We start from the raw sequence: 24,166 nt of genomic DNA on the forward strand, positions 1-24,166 counted from the left end.
GACTACCAGTAGAAAAGGCCGAGGCATAACTGTCCTTTGCAGCCTCACTGTGCAGCACTGAGTGGAGGTTGTTCTTGAAAAACCTCTGCCTTCAGAGCGGTTAAGGGTTTGAAAATGCTCTTGCACCCCTGGGTTAGTAAAGCAGCCGTGCTTACCTTGGTGTTGGAGACAATGTGGTGTCGGACCAGCTCCAACAGCTTCCATGAACCCTGCCAAAGCAGAAAAGTTGTTTTAGCTCAAAACGAGGCACACAAACCCAACCTAGCCCGTGAGAGGACATGCGGTTAAGAACGCCATCACTGGCTGGTGTGCCAGAAACCTCTGGGTCAGTGGTGGTGTTCACCTCGTGGCACACAACCTGCCCTGTGGTGTCTTCTCCCTCTGTCCCTGCCAAGGGTGACACCACCCAGGAGAGGGTTTGGGGCTCTGCCATATGGCTGTCCAGGCTGTGCTGGCAGGGCAAGAACAGGGGGGTAAGGACCTGGTGTGGGGATTGGTGTTGCTTCATAGGATGGGAGGTCCCAAATCCCATTCCTCTAGGTATTACCTTGATATTTAATTGTTAGAGATGGCTTAAGCCTTGAACGCAGGACCTTAGTTTTGATGAACACGGGAAAAGGACGTATGTATGCATCTACTATATATCTACTACCTAAGAAAGACTTGTGTCATAGAAAGACTTTACCTCCACAGAAAGCAGGTAATCCAGAACCTCAGCTTTCATATTGCTCAGAGCCTCATTACTCGGAACAAAGACTGTGTAAAGTCTGTTGTCCTGCTGTAAATCCATTCCCAGGCCAGTTTTCTGTTTTGGTTTAAAAAGAAAAGTGAAATTACATATCAATATGTAATTTCAATATGTTTCAAGAACATCTGAAAATAGCTTTATGGAATTGCTTTTCTGGATCCTTACCTCTATGAAAGCCGTAAATTGGCTGTATCTTCCATTATCTTGAAGTACTGACATTATAGTTTCCTAAAAAAAGATGAAAGTAAGATTTATTTCAGTTGGGAACGTGGAATAGATTCCAATCCTTATAAGACCTTTTTTAGTTACTGTATGAGTCTCGGTTGTTACAGATTGAATACATTTGGGTCTCCTTATTGTTTGGGTGGCTGGTGGTGTCTGGAAATGGCTGAGATAGTAGCACTCCTGTCCTGGTGCTATACTGGTTTATAGTTAGAGTTTGTCATTGTCCTGAAATATTGTGTAGTCACAGAATATGCAGTGTGTGTATGGGGAAAGTGTTACTGTATCTTCATTCCCGATAAGAAAGGGTGGAGAAATAAAATATTGGCAAAAACACCATATAAAGAACTGAACTCTCAAGGAAGTACACTAAGCAGGGCACCAAAAAACCCAAAGCATCCAAAATTATCAGTTTTTATAATATTAGCCTTTTACAGGGAAGGGATTGCTGCTTTGAGTAAAAGTCTTGCCAGATACCTGTCCAGATGTCCCTCCTTTTTGTATGTTGTTCTGCAATTCAGTGAGATGCACTGACTGTGACTGCCAATCTAACGAGGAACCACTCAAATGCAGTGAGTACAGCCCAATCCTCCACAGACCAGCTTGGCAGAAAAATGAATGTCTGTTTGCTGTAGAAACTGTCATTACCTTTCACTTTGAATGCTGCTTCTCTGAGTTGATGCACAATGGCTCCATAGAGTTTATCTAGCTGCTGTCAGTCATCCTCCTTTCAATTCAGTTAATGTGAAACTATTTTTAAGTCTGACGTTGCATGTATATAGTTTATGACTCACCTCTTTGCTGCTTGCAAATGTTGGCTCCACGTTGTCCAAGGCTTTGTCAATAATGTGCAAAATCCCATTGGAAGCAATAATATTTCCCTGCAAAAGCTTTCCTTTTCTCCTTCCTCCTTGGATTCTGACTCTTAATTGATTATCCTGAAAGAAGCCAGGCAATGGCTAATGAGCTCTTTATTATGGAATGACAACAGAGTATGAGTGTTGAATACAGTCTAACACCCCCTTCCATTGCCAACACCTGGGCCATTTAAATCTGGGGAGGCTAAAGGTTGCTTCCAATGCTTGTCAAGGAAATGGAAAAAATTCCTTTGACTTTGGATTGGGACTGTGTTATTTTGTTCCAGGACAGCAAAGTTCAGAAGAGAATCAGGGACAGGCCCTGTGGGGAGAGCAGTGTACCTAAAAGGGCTCTGATGACTGCTAGTAATAAAAGTCTGCCAGGAAATGATTTAAAATGTGATTGTAGTGAAAGGGTCAACTCCCATAATCTTAAGGGACTACATCCCATTTCCTTATATTATATGTATATTTAAAACAACAAAATGTTGCTGATTCTGCACTGTCCTGAAGCCTGCAGGAAACTAACAGGCCTCAGAAAGCAATGATATTTTCCTGTTCCAGATGGAGTGTGTACTGGTTAGAGAAATAAAATAGATCTCCTCAGATGCCACTGATCTACTGAAAAACATGAGAAGTATTTGATTTTCAGCCTTCAAATAGGCTCATGTCATTAACAGACACTTAAATAATTATAAAATCTAGTATATCAGCTGTAGAGAACAATTCTTTTAAACTGTGGGATCAGACTGCCCTGGTGTTTTCTGACATCAAATGAGCTGGGCTAGTGGTGAACTTTACTCCATGTTTTCCATGATAAATTGCCACATGCATTTTATTTATGTTGAAGACTTCTGTGTGCTGCATCATTCAAAGGATGCTGATGCCCAGTGGGAGGTGGGATCTGCAGTGCAGTCAGTGCTTGCTCTGTGTGAGCAGTAGGCACGGGTTTCCAGCATAAGCTTTGGGTTTTTTCTTTCCCCACGTGCCCTCTTACTTCACCGAGGCTTTCTTAATGTCCTCCCCAGCTCTGCTGGTCATGCCTGCAGATTTAAGATGACTTAATTTTAGCAAACAGTCTCAGAGTGGTCTGTGTTAGACTGCTGTGTCACTCAGTGGTGGTGATTTTTGTTTCCACTGATTTTAATGGGGACTTTGATGCCGGTGAGGTTTCAAGTTTCACTTGAACTGCTTGTAATGCCTGCCCAGAGCTGTGTGTTTTTTTCATAATCCAGCAGTTATCTGCAACCTGATGTCTGGCTGCAGAAAGACCCGTCTTACTCCTTGTTGAGTGAACAGAGAGTAGTATTCTTGTTGAGGTAGGCTGGAAGGCCACTTACCTTTTCTCCCTTCGATATCTCTCCTGACTTGCCAGTCAAAGTATATATTATGTTAGTATTATTCAAGCTGCTGGTATTCAGTTGACCAGCAATTACATGGAGTTTCACGAAGTACTCTGCTTTCTGTCTATTATTCAGAAGATCCTTTATCTAGAAGAGCAGAAGAGCAGAAATTTGTTTCGATACAAGCTTCATCTAAAACAAGCAAACAAACAAATCTCATGGTGAATGCTTATTTCCCCCCAGCTGTTACATTTCAGAATTATATTTTTTTCTTCTGAAGTGAGGTGACAGAGACTGAACCGAGTGGAGGGCTTTCTTGATTTCAGTTCAGGTTGGATCACACCCTTATGTACCTGCATGAGCAGTGTGTGTCTCCAGAGTTGTCCTGACTTCAGTGGATGGTAACGGATGCTGCTCCCTGACATATCAGACCACTTTTTTTTTTTTTCCCCCTGAAACTAACCCCATAATTTTTTATCACCCATACATAAAAGTTCAACAAGGCCAAGCGCAAGCTCTTACATCTGGGTCAGGGCAATCCCAAGCACAAATACAGGCTTGGCGGGGGGATTGCTGGAGAGCAGCCCTGAGGAGAAGGACCTGGGGGTGCTGATGGATGAGAAGCTCAACATGAGCCAGCAATGTGCAATTGCAGCCCAGAAAGCCAACCATATTCTGGGCTGTGTCAAAAAGCGTGGCTAGCGGGTCAAGGGAGGTGATTCTGCCCCTCTACTCCACTCTCTTGAGACCCCACCTGGAGTACTGCATCCAGCTCTGGAGTCCCCAACATAAGAAGGACATGGATCTGCTGGAGCGTGTCCAGAGGAGAGCCATGAGGATGATCCAAGGGCTGGAGCACCTCTCCTATGAGGAGGGGCTGAAAGAGTTGGGGCTGTTCAGCCTGGAGAAGAGAAGGCTCTGGGGAGATCTTATTGTGGCCTTCCAGTACCTAAAGGGGGCCTACAGGAGAGCTGGGGAAGGACTTTTTACGAGGGCATGTAGTGATAGGACGAGGGGGAATGGCTTTAAACTGGAAGAGGGCAGGTTCAGATTGAACATTAGGAAGAAGTTTTTCACATTGAGGGCGGAGAGGCACTGGAACAGGTTTCCCAGAGAGGTTGTTGAGGCCCCATCTCTGGAGGTGTTCAAGACCAGGCTGGATGTGGCCTTGGGCAACGTGGTCTAGTGGGAGGTGTCCCTGCCTATGGCAGGGGGGTTGGAATTCGATGATCTTCAAGCTCCTTTCCAACCTAAACCATTCTATGATTCTACTTGAGGCATGACCGTGTTCTACCCTGACTTGCCAAATTATTTTGCTTTTCTTTCAAGTAGGAAAAAGACAATCTCTAGCTCCTAGATTTAAATGTACCCAGAAATATACTAGGGCGAAAAGTTCTTTTGAATCTGTTGAATCAAAACATTTTTAACACAGATAGATTTCTTGAAGGTTCTACCCCCCCCCCCCCCCCCCCCAATTTAAAACCCTCTCTGTTGTTTACTTACATTTGTACCTTTGAGCCCCTTGTTTGTTGGTACAAGCATGGTAAATGGTCCCAGGGTACTCAGTGGCCACTCATAGACATTTCCTTACAAGGAGAGAGGGAGGGGAAAAAAAAAAGTTTAAATGTGTATTGAAAAGCTCATTGGAGGAAAGGACTGTGTACTCTGTGCCAGGTATGCAAGGGAAGAGTAAGAAAGAATACTATCTGTGATTATTACATGTTAATTTAAGATTCTAAAATCCAAGTTGTTGAAAGATGAAAGGTAGATGGGATGTGAAATGCAGGTGCTGCTGCATATTGGACATGGGATGATGCAAAACATTCAGAATGCTTCTGCTACCCTGGACTTTGTGGCATGCAGGCCAGGGTGATGGACATGAAACCAGCATTTTTTTGGAGATGTGTCCTTACAGAAAGATGGCCTCCTGCTTTAAATCAATGCAGTCTTCATGGGGTGAGGGATATGCTGCTGATAACCAGCTGGTAGTGCACATATCAGCAAACACATAGCTGTTAATAAAAGCTGATGCACTGAAAGTTAAAGTTCATTTGCTACCCAGATGGTGTTTCTGTTTCCAAGACAGCAGTATGAGACCACTGATTCTGTAGCTGAAGGCATTAAATACTTCTAATATTCAGCTGTTTTTCCAGAGGTTTAAAATCAGAACTAAAACCATCTTTACAGTCATTATAGCTATGTTGTAATGGAGAATATACCTCAAAATTAATATGCTGTCTTACAAAACAATGCCGACTATTCTGCTGTATACTCTTAGTTTTTGAAAGACATTACTATAGAGTAAACATATGGTAAAATAACCTGTGCAGTTAGCGTGTCTTTGTAGCTTCTGGCTAGTAAATCAAATAACACATGTATGTCCAAAACTTAACCAAAGAATGTAAAGTCTGGATTGTTGTTAACAAATGGTGGCGCCCAGTGCGTCAGGTGCTTTTCAGACATATATGGAGAAACACAAAGAGAAAACTGCAACTGAGCTCTCAGTGCTGAGGCGATGGATTTCGATCTTCAGTGCTGAATGTGAAAGTCACTGCCAGGCTTTGTCCTTGGCCAGCTATGGGCGATTCTTATTCTGTTCTGGTCAGGAATTCAGGATCTTTATTTTAATTGCTGCGCTCAGTGAAAAGGACAGAGCAAATTATATTAAACAGGAGGAAATTTTTCATATTTACAAATTTAAATCAAAGATCCAGCTCAGTTCTAGCAGTGTTTGTTCATAGCTCAAATTTGTGGCCATACAACAGAAGATGATGAAGATGGTCATGCTGCTCTGTTCACAAGGTGACTGTAATAACTGAGAAAGACTAGAAGCTGTGAGCCCTGACAGGGGCTCCATCTCACCTCTGTGAGACAATTTGGAAACATGGAGACCCCCCTTGCTATGGCCGAAGTGCTCTGGTTGAGAGGGTCCTGAGGGTGATGGACACCATGGATGGGATCAGTCTTTTCTGCCTGCCTCTCTCCTCTTTCCTGATGAAAGCAATGCCACTGCTGATGGCTGGGGACTGGGGAAGAGACACCCATCTGGCAATCCTGATGTTTTTGGCAGACTTCTGTGTGTCATTCCAGATCAAATCTCAATTATCCAAATAAAGGGGGCAGGAAGTGAGAAGAAGTAGGATGATCCCAGTTATTCCACTATCGGGCAAAACCCACCGGTGATACCAAATGATGTGTGACAGATTGTGGGAACTTGTTTAGCACTTCTGCTTGGAAATTCTTGCAGGTTGCACTGCATGCTCAGCAAAGGCAGCTTTAGGTGGTCAGAGGGAGCCTGCGGTGTGTAGCGTGCATGCTGCGCCATGCTGTTAGCAGCACCTTCCTGCACTGGGGAGCATGGGGGGAAGGACAGGGCAAGATCAAGCCCCAGCCAGCAGGAGCTGACTCTGCTTGCATGTGGTCACTTACCTATGAGCGATAAGGCAGATGTCAGCTTGCCTTGCCACCGTCCTCCCACTTCTGTGTTCAGGTCTTGGAGGCGCTCCATGATGTTTCCATAGCACACAAACCCATTCCCCACGGAGCCCCCCTGGCACGTACACCTGTGAAAGGATCCTCATTTTAGCTGTGTGCTGGTGCCCTGTTGTGTCAATGAGGCTCTGCACCAGGTGTTAACTACTGCTCCTCTGAAGGCATTTTCAGGAAGCACCAATGCATTTTAGTTTCATCTTTGCTTCCACATGCTGTGAAGCGTGTCAGTGTGTAGGGCAGCTTGGTGACTGCTTGCCTGACGTGCTGTCCTTCTGTTAGCTGGGCCAGGAGGCAGTGGTATCTGTCTTGCAGAACCTCTTTGAACGGGGGCTATGTGACACACCTGGCTGTGGTGCAGCCTCCGGTCCCCAAATATTGTGGTTGCTGGAGCCCAGAAAGCTACTGAGGCTGCCTGCCCATGGGCAAGGAGAATCTGTGGCATAAACTTGTGGGGTGCCACCCTTGCAGCTGGGGGGTGGTTGTGTGAAGCCCCCGCTCACCCTATAGGACTCGGCTGGATTAACGGTAGTTATGTGTGAAAGGGGTGATGGCAGCTCATCAATCCTTGTGATAGCTGTATGGGACTGGTAGGAAAAGGCAGGCAGGGCTGTCAGTCCTTTCAACACAGCAAAGTGGTGGTTTGTTACCCTGCCCTTTAACAGAACTGTTTTGAGCAATGGTACTGGTACTTTAACATTATCTTTTTTTCTGAAGCTGCTGAAGCACAAAATCTCATGTTTTTTCAAATGCATGGTTTATGCTCCTGCTGTCTCTGCACTGGAAATAGCATTTCATCTGTAACACACTGGCTGTCCCCTGGGGACAGCAGCACGTGAGAGGTGTCAGTGATGTACGGTTGACCCAGTCCTACGCATTTCCAAAGCAGGCTCGGGTGCCCATGGGAGTGACAGGCAATGCCTCGAGGTGGGCTCGATGTCCTCACTGCCTTGGGATGGGCTGCATTTTGAAGCAGTGCGTTGTAGTCAAGGCAAAATCTAAAGGAAATTTATGGAATAACAGCTCTGACCATCAGTCTGACTTTTTCTGTCTTATGAGGGAGGGAAAGCATCTCATGAAAACTGAATCTTATGGCTGCGAAAGACCTCCGTGTCACAAGAGGCGTGGGGAAGAAATTATTGGTTGTAAATGTGATTGACACGTGCTGGCTATTAGGTGCTGATGGGTACGAAGGGTTGTGAGTTTCAAAGAGCAACTAGGACTTGTGTGTGCCTTGACCTTGCGTCAGCCTGACTATTCACTGAGAGGGGTGGTTAGTACTTTCTTAAAAAATCTGGACTCTCTTAGACTGTCTCAACGTGAGGGACAATTGATGCCTGCTGATTTTGCCAATCTCAGCTCTTTCTGTTGCAGTCTTCAGAAAATCAGCCCCTGCTTGGCTGATCCTGGGAGACTGACTGGTGGTGTCAGCTTACTCATTTACTCATCTTTAGCACTAAAAGTAGAGCAGGTGCTTGTCAACATGTACTGCACACAGAAAGAAACCCTAACTATATTTAGGAGGCAAAACAACTGTATGGTGTGTGTTGCCAAACATTGGCTTTTAATAGTGCCTTCCTAATTAAGTCTCCAGCATGTTCAGTACTCGTATAAGCCCTATCCATAAAGATTCGTTTCTCTGGATTTTTTTTCTAAAGGGATCATTAGCGAAGCAACATTACTGCACGCAAGCACAATGTGTTCTTTATATAACCAATGACCTAATCATTTGTATGTGCTGGTTGTTACAAACATACATCTGCCACTCATACCCCGCAGTAGTATCAACCTTATGCCAAATCATCTTCTGTTTCCCACGTACGGTCTGTACCGTAGCTGTTTCTCTGGTGATAGCAATATTTGAAAATCCCCACGGTCCCTGCAGTCTTGGGGGGGGGGGCTGCATATAGACTCAGAGGGGTGCTGGGATTTTGGCCAAGAGGCTTAAGCGTTGATTCCTCCTGGTCCTGGGTAAAAATAGCAGTCTAAAAGCACCTAAAATTTTTAGGATGTGATTCTGATGGTGAGCCCTCTTCTTTTTAAGGGAATCTCTTGGGCAGAGGGTATGACTGTGGAGCCTGGATGAAAGGTTTAGCGCTGGGAGAGAGGAGCTGTTACTCCTTGGGAGCTGACCCCTTTCTTCCGATGGGGTAAATATTGCTGTATTCATGTACATAGCCCCCTTCGCTTCTGAGCAGAGAAGAAAAAAAAATGGGGCTTCATAGGAGCCAGGGAATAGTTTAGTAGAAAAAAGAAACTATATTTGAAATATTGCACAAGTCAGATCAAGGTTTCAGGCTAAACATCTCCTCACTTTTTCAGCAAATGGTCATAAAGAAGCAGGTGGTTAAGCATGGCTAAATGTTTTTTTTGGCTATCATTCCCAGGGGCACACTTAACTGCAGGAATACATACGTAGTTTGAAATTTCTTTTCCGAGGACAATATTGCTTATAACTGAGTGGGTGTCCAGTAGCATAGTTTGGATTTGACTGCCAAAGGAAAGCATTTAGCAATTGGTACCTATCGTGTGGGATTGAACCCTTCAACCTGTCTTTTCCCCTCACCCCTTCCGACAAAGTAATTCACTCTGCGTGGATGGGCTCGGGAAGGACAAGCTGGACTAGATTACTTTTGTCTTGGTTTTGTCTAGAGGACCTGGTTTGCAACTCAGTGCATATGTTTATATAGGTTTTGCTTTGAATGCACTGTGGACTGTATGGGCTGGGTGCCTCTACAGAGGAGCAGCTTTACAACATACCCTGCTGGACTATTTAAACTTAGTTGTCTGTTTTCATGATATGCTGCAGGGACAGCAGGAGGCAGAACTGAAAAAGATGGGAACTGTCACTACTTCAGCTTACCCAGGTGGGGGAAGCGAATTGTAGTTCTGCAGAAAGGGGAGCTCAGATTCCTGTCGCCGTTTTACCTGAATCTCATATAATAGAGTTTTGATTTATGAACCTATTACTTTCTACATTGAAGATATAGAGTAAAAATAAGAGTGAGATTAAAAAAGAAAATAATTGAGTTTAAGGGAAAGCTAGTTCTCCTCGGAAACCAGAGAGGTTATAGTCTAATATGCAGTGAAATTCTGCGCCACTTGAAGTTTTATGGCTTCTGGGCAAGGCTGAACATAATTACTGTGCTGAAGCAATGCCATAGAAAGTGTCAGCAATCACTCAGGAAAGATCTACACGGGAACAGAAAGCAGAGACAATCTTGATTTTCCAGGAGGTTGTTTTGTTCACAAACTAAATGCATGTCTTTTCTACATCTTTGCCTGTATAAGAGATTTATTACTGTACAAATCATTTGATGCTGGAGAAAGTAGAAGTGACTGTATATGGTGGAAGCTAACAGCACAACTGCATATTTAATAAAACCAAAACCAAACACAAAAGGAAGGAAACGATGCAGGTTTGTGGCCTCTGTTACAGCTTTGTGTTTTGGAAGAACTAAAAAACCACACCAAATCAAGCCCTCCCAAATACGTTTAAAATCTGGGATGCAGCCAAAATACAGTGTCTGTCACTTATCAGAAGCAATTTACTGTGCCCGCATTTACCAATCAACATTTTTCTTTGCAAAGTTTGTCTTTCATAAATGGGTTTTCCTTAGTTGGAAACTATCCAGTATAGTTTCAATATTTTTTTTGCCAAACAGATAGTTTTGGTTTGATTTGAATCCTACTCCTTTCTCATGTGTTTGCTTTTGCCATTAAAGGTCACCGAATGAACAATGTGCAAAGCATTTGGATTGCCTGTTTCCCTCCCAGTCATAAATTTGTAATTCTCCCATTGTACAATTCTCAAAACTTCCTCAGCTGTTGAAAATTGAACTGCAGCAGTGAATTAGTGACAAATTAGAAATGTCCCGATTTATGTGATGTAGAATTTTATTTTAATTTTCAACTTGTGTTGAGCAGTATATCAGTCTATTATACTAAATAGGGTATAAGTATATACTAAGAGTAGTATGACTAGTATAGTACGTCTAGAAATGATCTGGGGATATGAAAGATAAACTTGTTTGCAATGCACAATAGCACAAAAGTGTAAGAGAAAGCTGCATGATGAAGCAGGAACTGGCAATAAGAATACTCTCTGGATTGAACGCTTTCTGTATATATAGATCATAGAATCATAGAATGGTTTAGGTTGGAAAGGAGCTTGAAGATCATCGAGTTCCAACCCCCCTGCCATAGGCAGGGACACCTCCCACTAGACCAGGTCGCCCAAGGAAGGCCACGTCCAGCCTGGCCTTGAACACCTCCAGAGATGGTGCCTCAACAACCTCTCTGGGCAACCTGTTCCAGTGCCTTACCGCCCTCAATGTGAAAAACTTCTTCCTAATGTTCAATCTGAACCTGCCCTCTTCCAGTTTAAAGCCATTCCCCCTCGTCCTGTCGTTACGTGCCCTAGTAAAAAGTCCTTCCCCAGCTCTCCTGTAGGCCCCCTTTAGGTACTGGAAGGCCACAATAAGATGTCCCCGGAGCCTTCTCTTCTCCAGACTGAACAGCCCCAACTCTTTCAGCCTCTCCTCATAAAATAAATAATTTGTTCCCAACTTACATTCACATTCAAACTCTCAGCTTCTGAAAAGTAACATTACAGGGACACCTCTTTAAACCAAATACTTAACCATCACTGGCTATAGAAACATGTAATCCAAATTGCTTGGTTTAAGATAGCTTTGTTGAGTTTAGTGTTAGAACTGACTTTCCTCCTAACATCAGCCTAGCAAACTTCTGTACAGGAAAACAAACTCTGCCAAAGGTTTTCCAGTTTCCTATGTGCTTGTCTCAAGGCTTTGAGGAACCTGCCGAGGTTGGTGTTGCTTTCACAGTATGGGGGTCAGATTCCCTAGTATTAGTATACTAAAAATAGCCAGGGCTCCAGCGCTGTCCCATGATAATTAATGATGATTAATTTTTAGCATGCTGCCTGGCATGTTTCTGGCCCGCACCAAGTAGTGTTTTCCCAGGCAGTGCCCAGGCACAGTTGAAGGGATGGCGTGTGCCAGGGACCTCTGCCAAGAGGCAGTTACTCTCTTTTGAAAGAAGAGACTTTAGCTGTGAGCCAGACCATGCTGCTTGCCCTGAGGAACAGAAAAGAGGTCTTGGTCCTTTTTATTTACTCGTGTAGAAATGACTTCCGAGTGCTGTTAAATTAAAACTTAGAGGTATCAGCAATTGGACTGATGAAATCAAACACGATTCTAATTGGTTGACCCTAACCCCATTAAATCTTGTAATTTGTCCTTGATAAAGAAACCATTAATGATAACTTCAGGAGGTGTTCATCCACTGGATTTGTTTTAGTAGCCTGTTCACTAGGGGAAGGAGGGACAAAATGGGTGAAAGCTTTAATAAGCAAAAGGACTCACGTAATCTGTCCTGGTGCAACCATTGAGCATTTAGCTTTTTTATGGCAGGTGTTGTTTGTTTCACAGATGTCAGTCATGCTGCATCCTTTCCCAGGTACAAAGTTTGTGTAATGCTCCTTGCATTCACAGTGGGACTAAACGGGAAGGATGGGAGAGGGGAGAGAAAAATTAGACATGCAGAAATTGTGGATTTCAGCATACTTTCTGGAACTAGGGTCTAAAGACTGTCAGCTTCCAAAACCTTAGTTAATCTTGTGATGAGTTCAGATGCAAGTATAAAGCTTATCCATATTTATACAACTCCCTTCTAGGTTTTATCCACTCCAGGAAAATACTGACTTTCAGAAAAATTTCTTTTAGATAAAGCCCTTTAGATTCACTTCTGTGACCAGATAACATTTGAAATCAGTGTGGGTAGGTCAGATTTTTCATCTCTGCCTCCCAAAACGAGTGTGAAAGCATAGTATTAATGAGCAAAACATATCAGCCCTTATATGAATGTGAATTGCAGAATGACCCTGGATAACCAACTCCTTTTTTGGCTCTCCAGGGTGTCTAGGCAAAACAGGCACGGTCTTCTAAAGTCTCTCTTTCTCGGTGGCAGCAGTTGGAAACCTGAGCCAGTTCCTGACGGCATGAATAATATGCAGCCTTTATATGGTGCCTTTCATTGGTAGTGCTCAAAGACCCAGATTACATCTTTCCTAAATAACAGTCGCTGTAGGCATTTATCTGTGGTACCTGTGTAAGGAGCCTACCGGTCCCCCAAGCCCCCTGTGGTCAGAGAGAGAAAATTTAACTGGTAGAAGCTTAATTGCAGTGTTTTCATTTTCAGGAGGTAAATCAGAGCCAAAATATTCTAGGAAAAAGAACACTATTGCCATTCACATTTTCAGAGGGGAAAGCACCATATAGAAGCATAGAGAAGGAGGTAAAGGGACTCACCCCTGGTCACCAGCAGGGCTTATGCCAAAGCTAGGAGTAGATCTTGGTCTCCCTGAGGCCTGTTCCCATACCCTCATGGCTTCTTTTTGGAGAGAAAGCATTATTCCTTCCTAGGCAGTTGACATAGAAAATGTCTGGGGCACCCGTTCAACACTAACCTTTCCTGGACCATCATACACGCAAATGGTAGACTGTGCAGGGCAACTCCCATATGTTGCTTGGCAGGGGTCTATGGGTAAGCAGACTTGACCGTCCCCCCTGTAACCTTCTCGACAGGTACATTTGTGCCGATTTGGTCCGAGGTAAACGCAGTCAGCATTAGGATCGCAGACCTTTTTGGAGCATGGGTTGATAGCTTGTGAAAAAAGAAGTGAAGTAAATGAATTATTGCCCGCAGTTCTGAAATTGAAGATGAGGATTTGCCACAGCACCTCTGTGCCAAGCAAAGCCTGGGTAGACTAAACTTCTCATAACATCCAAGTCTGAAGTATCGTGGCGGCATGAAGACCGAAGGGAGGAATGTGTTTATACTAACGTAGCAACCAACTGTTTTCCTTTGAACAGAAATGATCTCTTAACTTGGCAAATTGAGTTATAAACACATTAAAACATGTAATGTGCTCATTAAAATATCACAACTATTTCCCTGTTCTCTGGGGGATTTTAAGCAGAGAAGGTCAGGTAGGTGGTACGAGGTCTGTACAAGCTTTAAGCGCGTGTTAGATCAGTTGGAAAATATTTCTCAATACAATAGGCCTTTGCTGTTTTCTTTCCGGTAATTAAACAATATAATGTCATCCATTCAGCTATATGGAAAACTGGCCAACAAGTGTTTTAGTTGACTCTTCCGCACTGCTGTAGTTTCAGGACTGGACTGGAAGCTCACTAGTTATTTCCATGAGCCCCTTTTTTCAAGGCAATGTCATTGTTTGTCCTTGTTCATAGTCCAGCAGTGCTTGGAGAACACCTCACGCCTTTGTGTCCAGTTTAGGATATGATCAAACACATGTTGTAGCTGGGAGGTGGCAGGCCCTGGACTCACCTAAAAGGGGATGCTGCTCACTGTCTTTCCCTCTCCTCCTCCCTTTCTTCCCCATCAGCTGGGACTGAGAGACTTGGCAATTCTCAGCTTCACTCTTTAAAGCATTCACTTCTGTTCCAGTGTGAAATCACCCACGTACACATATATTCGCATGCTCAAATCGACCATAAGCAATGCCACCTCCAAGCAGAATCTGGGGCAGCCACTGCTATCCTCGCTGACGTGCTTATCTGTGCTGGAGCTGCTTGTTCCCTGCTTCCCAGCCAGCCAAATGTAAAAGACACTGGGTTAAGACACAGATGACCCCAGTATCTAAAGACACTGGGACAGAGAAACAACACGCACACAGACTGCATCAGTACAAAACCCAAGAGAGGTAGGGATACTAGCACCCTTCTTCTCTGCTGGTTCTACAATTTCTTTGTCTCTTGCTTGTCTGTGCTGCCTATTAGAAGAACAACACATTCCTTGAGAAGTGACTTCCTGATGTCTTGCTCTTGGATGGTGTTCAAGCCTATTCAGAGAGGATGACACCATAATTAGGGCCAAGTGGATTGAATGTAAATGTTCCCAGACAGGATAAGAAGTATTTTATTTGTGGCCTGATTCAAGCCAACATTTACTAAATAATGCTTCCAACATCAGATATAACCATTTTCTTCATTGCAATTGGTCTAGAAGGAAGAGCTGGTGCTGTAAGACATAATGTGAGCAGAGGAAAGAAAATCTGGACTCTTGTAATATAGTTAATTTGTGCATTCAATGGCAAGTTGAGGAGTCTGTAAAGACAACGTTAAGGTAGGCTTTTACCTGTAGCTGAGATACTACTTAGTTTCATGAAAAATAGGAAAGGTAAATGAGCTTTACTGGTCTGTAGAGTTTATGCTTAGTGAGGAAGCTGAGCTGTCGCATGATGGATATTCAATAAATATAAGCCCTTGGTTGCTGTTGTGGATTTTTATGGAAGCAAACTATGGGGTTGAACTTTAGCAAGTAGAGGGATGTGATAGCAATGGATTTGTAAGCACTGATGACCCAGTATCCACACTATGTGTTTCAAGGGGGTTTACTAGCTTTAGTCTGGACACATGGACTAAAGTCTGTTGGAAACTGGAGCGATGTGTATCTGAAGCATATGTTAGGGTTTAGTTTAATCCTGAACAAATCTAGTTTGCGCACATGAGACTGCTTTTGGGATGCAAACCCAAGAACAATTAGACGGTGAGATTTGGTTCAAAAGCGCGCTCAATATCTGAACTATAATACCAATGATGCTGTCTACAGAGAACTTGGTGGACATGAAAATTACTCACGTTCACATTGTGTACCATCTCCATGGTAGTTGGGCAGACATGTGCATTGCAGTTGTCTTCCATCCACTCCTGAGGCAGTGCATCTGGAGTTTGCAGGGCACCGCAAGGCCTCGCATTCAGCTATCGCTGAGGGACAGAGTTCGACAGGTTAAGCTGTGTCTGCACACTGTGCCGGGAGGCACTGCGTTCTGTGGTATACTAGTTCAAAGGACACCCGATCTAGAGACTATTCGTCTCACTGCTGTCATCATTTTCCTGGCGATTGAAGTGGTAATGATGGTTAATGGGAGCTCACACACAGGGTTTGAGGTTCAGTGCATGATTGATTGCTCTAAAGTGACTAACCTGAGACTAATTTTACGTTCATCCTCGCCAATTCTAACTATCAGAGCTGTTGAATATCTCTTATACAGAAAACAATCTACTTACGCTGATCACAGCTGAGCCCTTTGTATCCAGACAAGCAAGTGCATCTTCCATCTCCTGTAATTCCACTGTTGCATACTCCATGAACGCAGTCGCAAACTATATGGAGAGATGGACTGGCTTTACTGAATAATAATGGTGTTTGGAAAGACATCGTTAGTGGTTGCCCATAGCAAATAGTGTCTTGGCCAACAACTTTGACCAAAACAAGTTTTGACCCAGGTTCCTGAATTTATAGACTTTCATTAATGAGAAGATCAATCCTCACAGTTGCATATGTCAGTAAAAAACATACTGATTTTTGCAGGCTGTTAATAGCCTGGGGCCCGAAAATCTTCAAGACATACACTATAAGCACCAAACTGACTAGTTGCTAATACTATCAAAACTTGTAAAATTTCACATAGGTTCTTGAGTCAAAGTTGAAGTGTAACAGTGTAACAAATTGTTATCAAATGGCTAATTTTTTCTGCAATTTTGTTTCCCTCTCTCAAGCACCTCCATAAGAAATGTGTTTTGTGACTCCCCCCCCCCCCCCCCCCCCCCCCCCCCCGAATTTATCTGGTTAAAAGGATAATTAGCTTTTTCCTGTTCCTATAATCTGTCATTTCTGGTTATACACTTTGTGACAATATGCACACAAGATGCTGTATTCAGAGTCCAAGCAACTATGAGACCCTTTTATAAGTTTTTTTGGAAGCCTCAAGTATGCTTAAAAAGCTTTAGAGTTATAACTGTTTCAATTATGGTAATGATGCTTTTTAAAAGGCGTTTTACAAGGCCTGGAAATGCCTCTAATATATACAGATATATTGGTGACTTCATGTTTAAGCTGCAGTGATGTAGTATATCCTCTTCCCTTTACAAACATATCCTGTGTTCATGCAAATCATTGACACTAATTAATTAGTAACATTCTACCTATGTTAGTGATCCTAATATAAAAACCAGGAATGTCTAATATATTGCTGAAAAGCGGTTAGTCACAAATGCACAGTGTTTATATGTGCTTGGAAAACTTGGAGGAGCTCAAATATCTGAAAGCTGAAGTGTAAAACGTTGCTTAAATTAATATGCAGTTTAGTCCTCTGATAGCTTCTTGGAAAATAATTACATTTACGTATTGAATTCATTCAAGTACCCTATTTTAATGAAATTGTTGGCTTGGTTACATTTCTGTGTATCAACACTGGCATCCAGTGGACAGCTGGTGGAAAAAGGGCTTTTGAGTCAGCAGTGGTGTAGGATTACTGTAGAAAGGCCAACACAGATGGTTTAAAGTGAGGCCATTCGTGACTGTCTTTAGAAATAACTTTATGTAGAACTTGAGGGAACAAAAAGAGTTTTACTTGGAGATAAAGAACTATTGCCACTTAAGAAAGAGATGTTTCTTAATTTTTTTTTTTTTTTCAGGTGTTTTTCTGATTTGTCTATTTAATGTTCAGCAGGGGTCAGGAAGGCAAATAAAGTACTAGAAATCATTAGGAAACAGGCAAACCTGGAAAATATTATACAAATATATGCAGCTGTGGTACATACACATTTTAAATAGTGCACATAGCTCTGATCCCTCCCTCAAGGTCCCGCTTCTCCTAATAGAATTATGGCCAACCAATGGAATGATCTACCAACCAAAAATCAAAATGAAACCAAATTAATCTTCTCCCCCCCCCAACTTTTGACTAAATTATGGAGCTCCTTGGCACAGAATATTGTGGAGAGCAAAAGCAGAATTGGATTCAGAGGCAAGGTAGATAATTTATGGGGCATAGATCCAGCAGGAGCCTTTAAACACTACAGTTTGAATGGAATCTCTGGCTGCTTGTGCTCTTTCCCTAGATATCAACTATTGGCCTCCAATACGGGATGCTAGGCTAGAAGGACTTTTGGCCTGATTCAAAACGGCCTTTTTGGAGTCAGCCAAATTGATTTCAATACCACGTGAGCATTTCATGCCTTAATACAGGTGCTCCAGTTTGTAATGTATTTAGAAAACATACCAAAGCACTGTAAGCCACTATAAATTATGCATTTGATATGTTCCCACACAATACTTAATGTATCGTTACAATCTCCTGTATTTAGATCAAATAAATGCAAATCTGTAATTTAGGGTGAAAAGTGGGTAACACGATAACTGGCTAACAGGGAGGCATACCTGCAGGAACACACAGATTATTCTAATCCCTAATTTATTGGACTGTTGGCTATAACAAATATATTAAAGATAAAATTAAGATATTTTTGTAGTGCAACAACGAGTGTGTTGTCTGTACAGTCCTGAGCTGAATCCAGCCCCACTGTGAATAAGGAATTGAGTAGCTGCCTCTTTTCTTTCCCTGTTGCGTTCCCTGAAGCAGACAGCAGGTCTTGATGGGAAACCCTTAGACCCCCTACCCATTTCACTGGGATTTCCTGGTGTCTGAATACAGCTTTCACTCACCTCTTTTGCCCGACTTCAATAAAGAAAGCTCAAAATTACCTGATGTGCAGTGAGGGCCAAATAAATGATCTTCAGCGCATTTTTCACAGGCAGTTCCACTGAAGCCTTTCTGTGAATTACAGGTTGGGAATCAAAACTTAAGTTTCTCATCTACCTCTGTATAGATAGATATATGCTTAGCAGCCTGAAAACAGCATCTTTAGCTTTCAAAAGAAAATAACACGAAAGGTTCAGTCAGCAAATCGGAGATGACTCCTTCAATCTAGAAAACATTGTATTTTGAATGACTTTTTTCCTCTGTCTTTTTTTCTAATGTTAATTTTTTAGCTCTTGCAGATCAAATCAGATGTTCAGAATATCAAGTTAACAATAAAGAACAGTAATCAAGCCTAATGCCTAAATCGTTCTTGCAATTGTTAGGTTGTATTTTCTGACTACTTCTCACTGTCTCTTTTTCACATGTCCTCAGAAGATGTGCTTTTGATGTAATGGAAAGATTAACCAGTAGAGGGGGAGGTAGAAAAGATTCGAGTTGTTTTTTAAAAAAATCTTTTTTAACTGAAGTAATTAAGCACTGCACATTACACTCTCAGCAAAGGAACACTATGTTGAGAGTATTAGTCCCAAGTACAAGTCCTTTCTAATAAAGGCAAAAAGTCATAAGTACTTATGTCATAGCCATCCATATGACATAAGTCATAGCACACTTAAAACAGAGGAACTCAAACCACCTGTTTCCAGAAGACAAGAGGAAGAGATCTTTAATAATATCCCCCAAACATGCTCTAGTCTGTAGAAATAATAGTGTGAAGATTAGTACAAACCAAGCAAAAAATGAACTCCAAGCAGATTCTCTCTGCTATTTCTGAAATACTTTCCTTTAATGTCTTTATACCACATAACGTGCATTATTTCTTAGCAGAGATTATATGCTATTGTTAAAAGAAGGGACATACCTGACAAGTGCATGTTCCATCCCCATTTATACCTTGGGAGCAGCGTCCTCTCCTATTGCATGGTGACGCAGCTCCTCCTGGACAGGCTAGAAATTACAGAATGGTTTAGGTTGGAAGAGACCTTAGAGATCATCTAATTTGAATCCCGCTGCCCTGAGCAGGGACACCTCCCACCAGACCAGGTTGCTCAAAGCCCCATCCAACCTGGCCTTGAGTGCTTCCAGGCATGGGGCATCCACAACTTCTCTGGGCAACCTGTTCCAGTGTCTCACCACTCTCAGAGTAAAGAATTTCTTCCTAATACCTAATCCAAATCTATGCTCTTTCAGTTTAAAGCCGTTCCCCCTTGTCCTATTGCTACACTCCCTGTTAAAGAGTCCCTCCCCATCTTTCCTGTAGACCCCCATTAGGTACTGGAAGGCTGCTATAAGGTCTCCCCAGAGCCTTCTCTTCTCCTACCCCAACACTCTCAAATGACACTGTTAAAGCCACCAGTCAGCTCGTTCTGACCCTTTTGCTTCCCTTGCCACATTAAGGGTGATGATCTCGGAGGCTGCAGGGTTTTGGGCCAGACAGGGACATTGAGTGACTGCTGCTATTTTACAGCTGCCCAGATGTCTTCACCAGAATCTCAGCTTTAGTAGAGACCATCACCCTCTCTAGTATGGAAACTGAAGCTAATGACTGTAATCAATAGATTAGAATAAGAAAATTATTTTTTCTACAAAGTACCACGTCGATTTTGTCCCTGTTGATCCACCTCTATCTGCAGATGCGCTAAGCTGTTAACTTTTTTGATACAAATGGAGTTTGCCTGACCACTTTTTCTGTTAATACAACTCTGTTTGACTGCAAATTTGCTGTCAGAACTATATTTGATGCTAATTTAGAGTTTTAATCTGCCTCTCTCTTTTCCCCACAAATTGCATTTGCTTTATGTGGAAAGTTTTTCATTTTCCCTTCTACCTCCTGTAAAACTGTGATATTATCTTGGAAATCAAAATTTGGGTATCTCATAACCCACTTCTGTACAATGGGCTGCGATCACTCATAAAACTTGTGTGCCAAAGAAGTGCTATGCTCTTCAGATCCTCTGGCACTAAAACCGTGGTTACAAGCAGTGGCATATCAGGTGAGACAGAGTCTGACCAAAAACCCCAGCCAGCAGGAGAGGATAAGAAACGACGATTGTATTTCCAAGTCAAAGTTGTGAAATTTTTGGCTGAAATATTTAAATATTCAATTTTTTCCTGAAAGGTTGCCTGTGGGAAATGCGTATTATAGTGTTTTTTAGTCAGATTATTCTGTCAGGTTTTTCCCCCTTTTGGGGTATCCTAACCTTTTATAGTTGTGCAGCCTCTCTGTGGAAATGATTTATTAACTCCCTTCAATAAGCCCTTCCTTCCTGTAACTGGAGTTCCCATTAAGTACCATAATCCCAATGCAGGTGGTATCTAAATGTATCAGCCTCCTACTGCTCTCACAGGTTCTCTGCTGTACCGTACTGGCAGATTTATTGCTTATAAAGAGTCTCGGTTTGTTCTGTGTGGGTGGAGATGGGCAGCGCTGGATTTATGCTCCCCTTGAGTAACTTAATCCTGATTTAGAGTGTTTAAATGATGTGGAAGTTTTCATGAAAATGAATTTGATTTGGACAGAGTGATGAATAAATAAGTGGATGTGGATATGTATACAACTAATGTTAGTGAAGGCTTTGGCTTTATACCAATCTGTTAATACTTCTTAGTTTATTCCTTAATGATATATCTGTGAAGTCTGTTGGATCTGAGTAAGCTTCTCATGAAAAAACAATACATTTAAAGATGAAAATTTTAGTGGAGTTTATCTCATGCTGAAATAAAAGGATTTGTTAAGAATTGAGGTGAAATAACCAGAAATGAGGTGAAGTAATAAATACATATGCTTTAATCTTTAAAGTGGCTTTTAGTGATTCTTGTTTTCTGTCTACCACGTGATAGCTAAATCTCATCTCTAGGACTGACACAGGCGCAAACTGTTTAATATTTGCTCTGAATGGAAAGAATTTTAACTGTGCTGATGCTTTTATTGAATTTGCCAAGATAGAGAAATCACAAGAAAACCCAGTTTATGGTATAAATTCTAAGAAAGCATACTTTAAAATTGCTGATAAAACAGTTGTTTTGCAGTCAATATTCATTGCGCTTCCCCTTGTCTTCACTACCTCTTGTCTCTTGTTTTGATACCACCACCAAGGGACAGCTTTATCAGAAGTTTAGCAAATTACTGTATTGTTGTACGAGTTTGGTCAGGCAGATAAAGTGCTCCCCTGGGCTGGTGGGGCCGCAGGCGGCAGTGTTGATGGCAGTGGTGCTGGCGAGGAGTAAGACCTTTGCTTTCATTGAGGATGTTTTTTGAAAAGTAGCGAGAAAGAGATGTTTCTGCTTCGCTCTTACAGGTGTCAGAGACCAAAGACTAAATCGTTACACCTAGGCCAAAAGAGCTTAAATCTATCAGCTTTTTGTCTCACAGAGCTTAATTCACCACTTTCTAAGTGTTTTCAAATGCAGCCTATTGGATTCCTTTTCTTCACCTGACTCCCTGCAGGCTGAAGCAGTGGGTAGAACTTGTAAAGAAGATTTATTTTGGACATATAATTTGATAGAATTAGGTTTCTTATCTTTCCTCTTGGCTTTTTTTCTTTTTTCCTTTTCGCTTTTTTTTTCTTTATTGTTACAGTGCATTCTACTCAGTTGCCCATACTGTGCACCTTTCAGGTGGTACCCAGCTTTTCTTTGGAGCCATGCAAATATTTGCCCAGAGCTGGGACAGGTAGTAGCTCCCACTGCAGCCTGTCACTTACACATGTGCGGCATCTGAGCTCTACCAGCTTTGGCATCCGTGGTTGGATGCTACAGGCAGTGTTAAAGGCTGTGTTCTTTTCCCCTGGACCTTTTAGCTCCCTGTAGTTTTCCCTTTTTCCTTAATGCCTTTTTTACAGAGGGATGGGCACGCAGCTTGTTGGCTCGGGGCGCTTCATGGGGAGGTAAGGGGACAAAACATCTTTCATTCACATTGGGTGTTTCAGTGTGTGCTATCATTTAAGGAAGTCAGAGTGCTATCCAAGACCTAATTTTGTCGTTGCCATCAGATGCTAAATGTGAAGTAAAGCCCTAGTCAGGGATTTTTCTCTGGCCTCAGGAAGGACCGTCTTTCCTCCAAATATTTCAAGGCGCGCCATATGCTCTTAGAGAGATTGTGATAATACAAAGAGCTATTTTCTTCCTCCAAATGACAGCAGAAACAATGCTGAGACCTTGATGCTTTGCTTCTTGGGGCCAGGAAGTTTGTCTGAAGGAAGAGAGGGCTTCCTTGCCTCTGCAGCCTCCTGCCCGCGGTGTTGCAGGCCGGGCTCCGGCCTGGGGGAAGCGAGCTCTGCCCATCTCTAGAAGTACTGATGTCCCTCATGTAGCCTCCCAGAGTACCCTGAAGTAGGGGATGATGATCACATGTAGCATTGCCTTCCTTCTACCGGGCACTTAGGCTGCTTTTGGTGGAAAGATGGTAAATCACCACACGTGTGGTTATCTTCAGAAGAAGACATGACCACACACTACGCACTCAGCTATTTGTCTCTCTTTTCTATATAAGTAGCTATGAGTTGGAGTTTGAATATTTTGCTTTAGTGGGTAAATGACTGGTATTTAAATCATAGCTCAGGCTAAAATTGTATTTTTTAATCTGTTTTGTGGACATAAGGACTTCACAGACATTGAACCAGACCTTGACCCCGTTAAGTAGAGGAGGAAATGCTCTGCCTGGGCAGGGAAAACCTCCTCAGCGGGTCTTGATGCCCACCTCAGTAGCCTGAGGTTTGATGCACTTGTGGAGGTGCTGAAAGGCTTTTCCTGAGGAAGGGGCAGCGGGAAGAGAGGCACTCCTGATTACCCCTCCTTCAGTAGTGGCCTTTAGCATTCGCTGGAGGTTCAAAGAACTTGGAGGGAAAAACTGTTTCAAGTTGAGCTGAACAAAAAAACCCTCCTTGCATCAAAAAGTAAAGAATTAAAGAGTTTTGGAAATATTTCAGCCTCATATGAGGGTATTTTTGACCTAAAGTGAAACATTTAAACTTGCAGTTTGAAAATTTTCATTTTTAATATCCATTGTGGGGATCCTCCCAAATGAAAAGTCATTTTGCAAGCATTGACTGCAATGACTTGTTTTGAAAAATCTCAAAAGCAAGTGGGTTCCCTAAGTTTATTGAATTTTTCTATGATTTTTGCTTTTTAAATGAAGCTTTTCTAAATCCTCTAAGTTTTGGCTGAAAACTGCTGTTTATTTCTACTCCTATAATAATAAGCTCTGAGGAGCAGTCTTCTCAATAGTTTCTGAAAAGAAGAAAAATCACTGCTTTAATTCTACTCAAATTCTATCAAAAAAAAAAACCCAAACAAACTGAAGAGCGAGCTTACCCATGCAGTCTGGGCCCCAGTGTCCCTGGCAGCACTCAGGTTGTTCAAATTCCTTCATACAGTGATGCCGACATCCCGGAAAAGAAAGTACGTGTATTTTAGTTTCTAGATAATACCTGAGGAAAAGAAGTTGGAGATGCTTTAAAGTACTTAAAAGCCTCCTGTGGGGAAAAATGAAATTCTTAACCTCCTCTTCTCGTTTCAGTGTCACATAAGAGCACTTTAAGCTTAGTTATATTGAGTTGCCTTTTTTTCTGCATTAAAACATACATTGGTAACACCAAGGTCTAAAAAGATCCTTGGAGCTGTTTCTTTTGCATAGTATATTTCTCTTTTTTTTTTTTTTTTTTTAATTTCTGCAACCTAAACACAGCAGTTTTCTCGAAGTTTTGATTTGGAATAGTATTTTTTTTTTTTTTTTTTTTCTTCAAGGCAACAATTTAAATTTGTTTTGAGATATTTCTTCCAGCCCTTCACCCCCTTCTCCCCCCAGTCTGGCAGTTTGAAAAATATGTTATTTATATGATAATGATAATACGATATG

At 42.3% G+C, this 24,166-nt stretch overlaps 1 protein-coding gene and 1 long non-coding RNA gene across 2 annotated transcripts in view; one reads left to right on the forward strand and one right to left on the reverse strand.

Annotated features, from left to right (window-relative positions):
• The window catches only part of STAB2 (stabilin 2), a gene marked incomplete at its 5' end in the record, with an annotated part of 87,730 nt that overhangs the window by 58,659 nt on the left and 4,905 nt on the right, over window positions 1–24,166 (reverse strand). Inside the window, 14 exons of the mRNA XM_082495796.1 lie at window positions 156–209; window positions 686–805; window positions 914–976; window positions 1,765–1,908; window positions 3,168–3,317; window positions 4,674–4,756; window positions 6,600–6,733; window positions 12,047–12,180; window positions 13,150–13,346; window positions 15,347–15,472; window positions 15,776–15,871; window positions 18,255–18,324; window positions 19,172–19,257; window positions 23,623–23,738. Of these exons, the coding sequence (XP_082351922.1) occupies window positions 156–209; window positions 686–805; window positions 914–976; window positions 1,765–1,908; window positions 3,168–3,317; window positions 4,674–4,756; window positions 6,600–6,733; window positions 12,047–12,180; window positions 13,150–13,346; window positions 15,347–15,472; window positions 15,776–15,871; window positions 18,255–18,324; window positions 19,172–19,257; window positions 23,623–23,738 (1,573 nt within the window). The remainder of the gene's footprint in view (window positions 1–155; window positions 210–685; window positions 806–913; window positions 977–1,764; window positions 1,909–3,167; window positions 3,318–4,673; window positions 4,757–6,599; window positions 6,734–12,046; window positions 12,181–13,149; window positions 13,347–15,346; window positions 15,473–15,775; window positions 15,872–18,254; window positions 18,325–19,171; window positions 19,258–23,622; window positions 23,739–24,166) is intronic.
• Window positions 1–24,166, forward strand: part of LOC309681840 — a 134,266-nt gene that overhangs the window by 19,199 nt on the left and 90,901 nt on the right. The window lies entirely within an intron of this gene.

This window comes from Vanellus vanellus (genome assembly GCF_965231255.1).
Source record: "Vanellus vanellus genome assembly, chromosome: 1".
In the NCBI taxonomy this organism is placed as follows: domain Eukaryota; kingdom Metazoa; phylum Chordata; class Aves; order Charadriiformes; family Charadriidae; genus Vanellus; species Vanellus vanellus.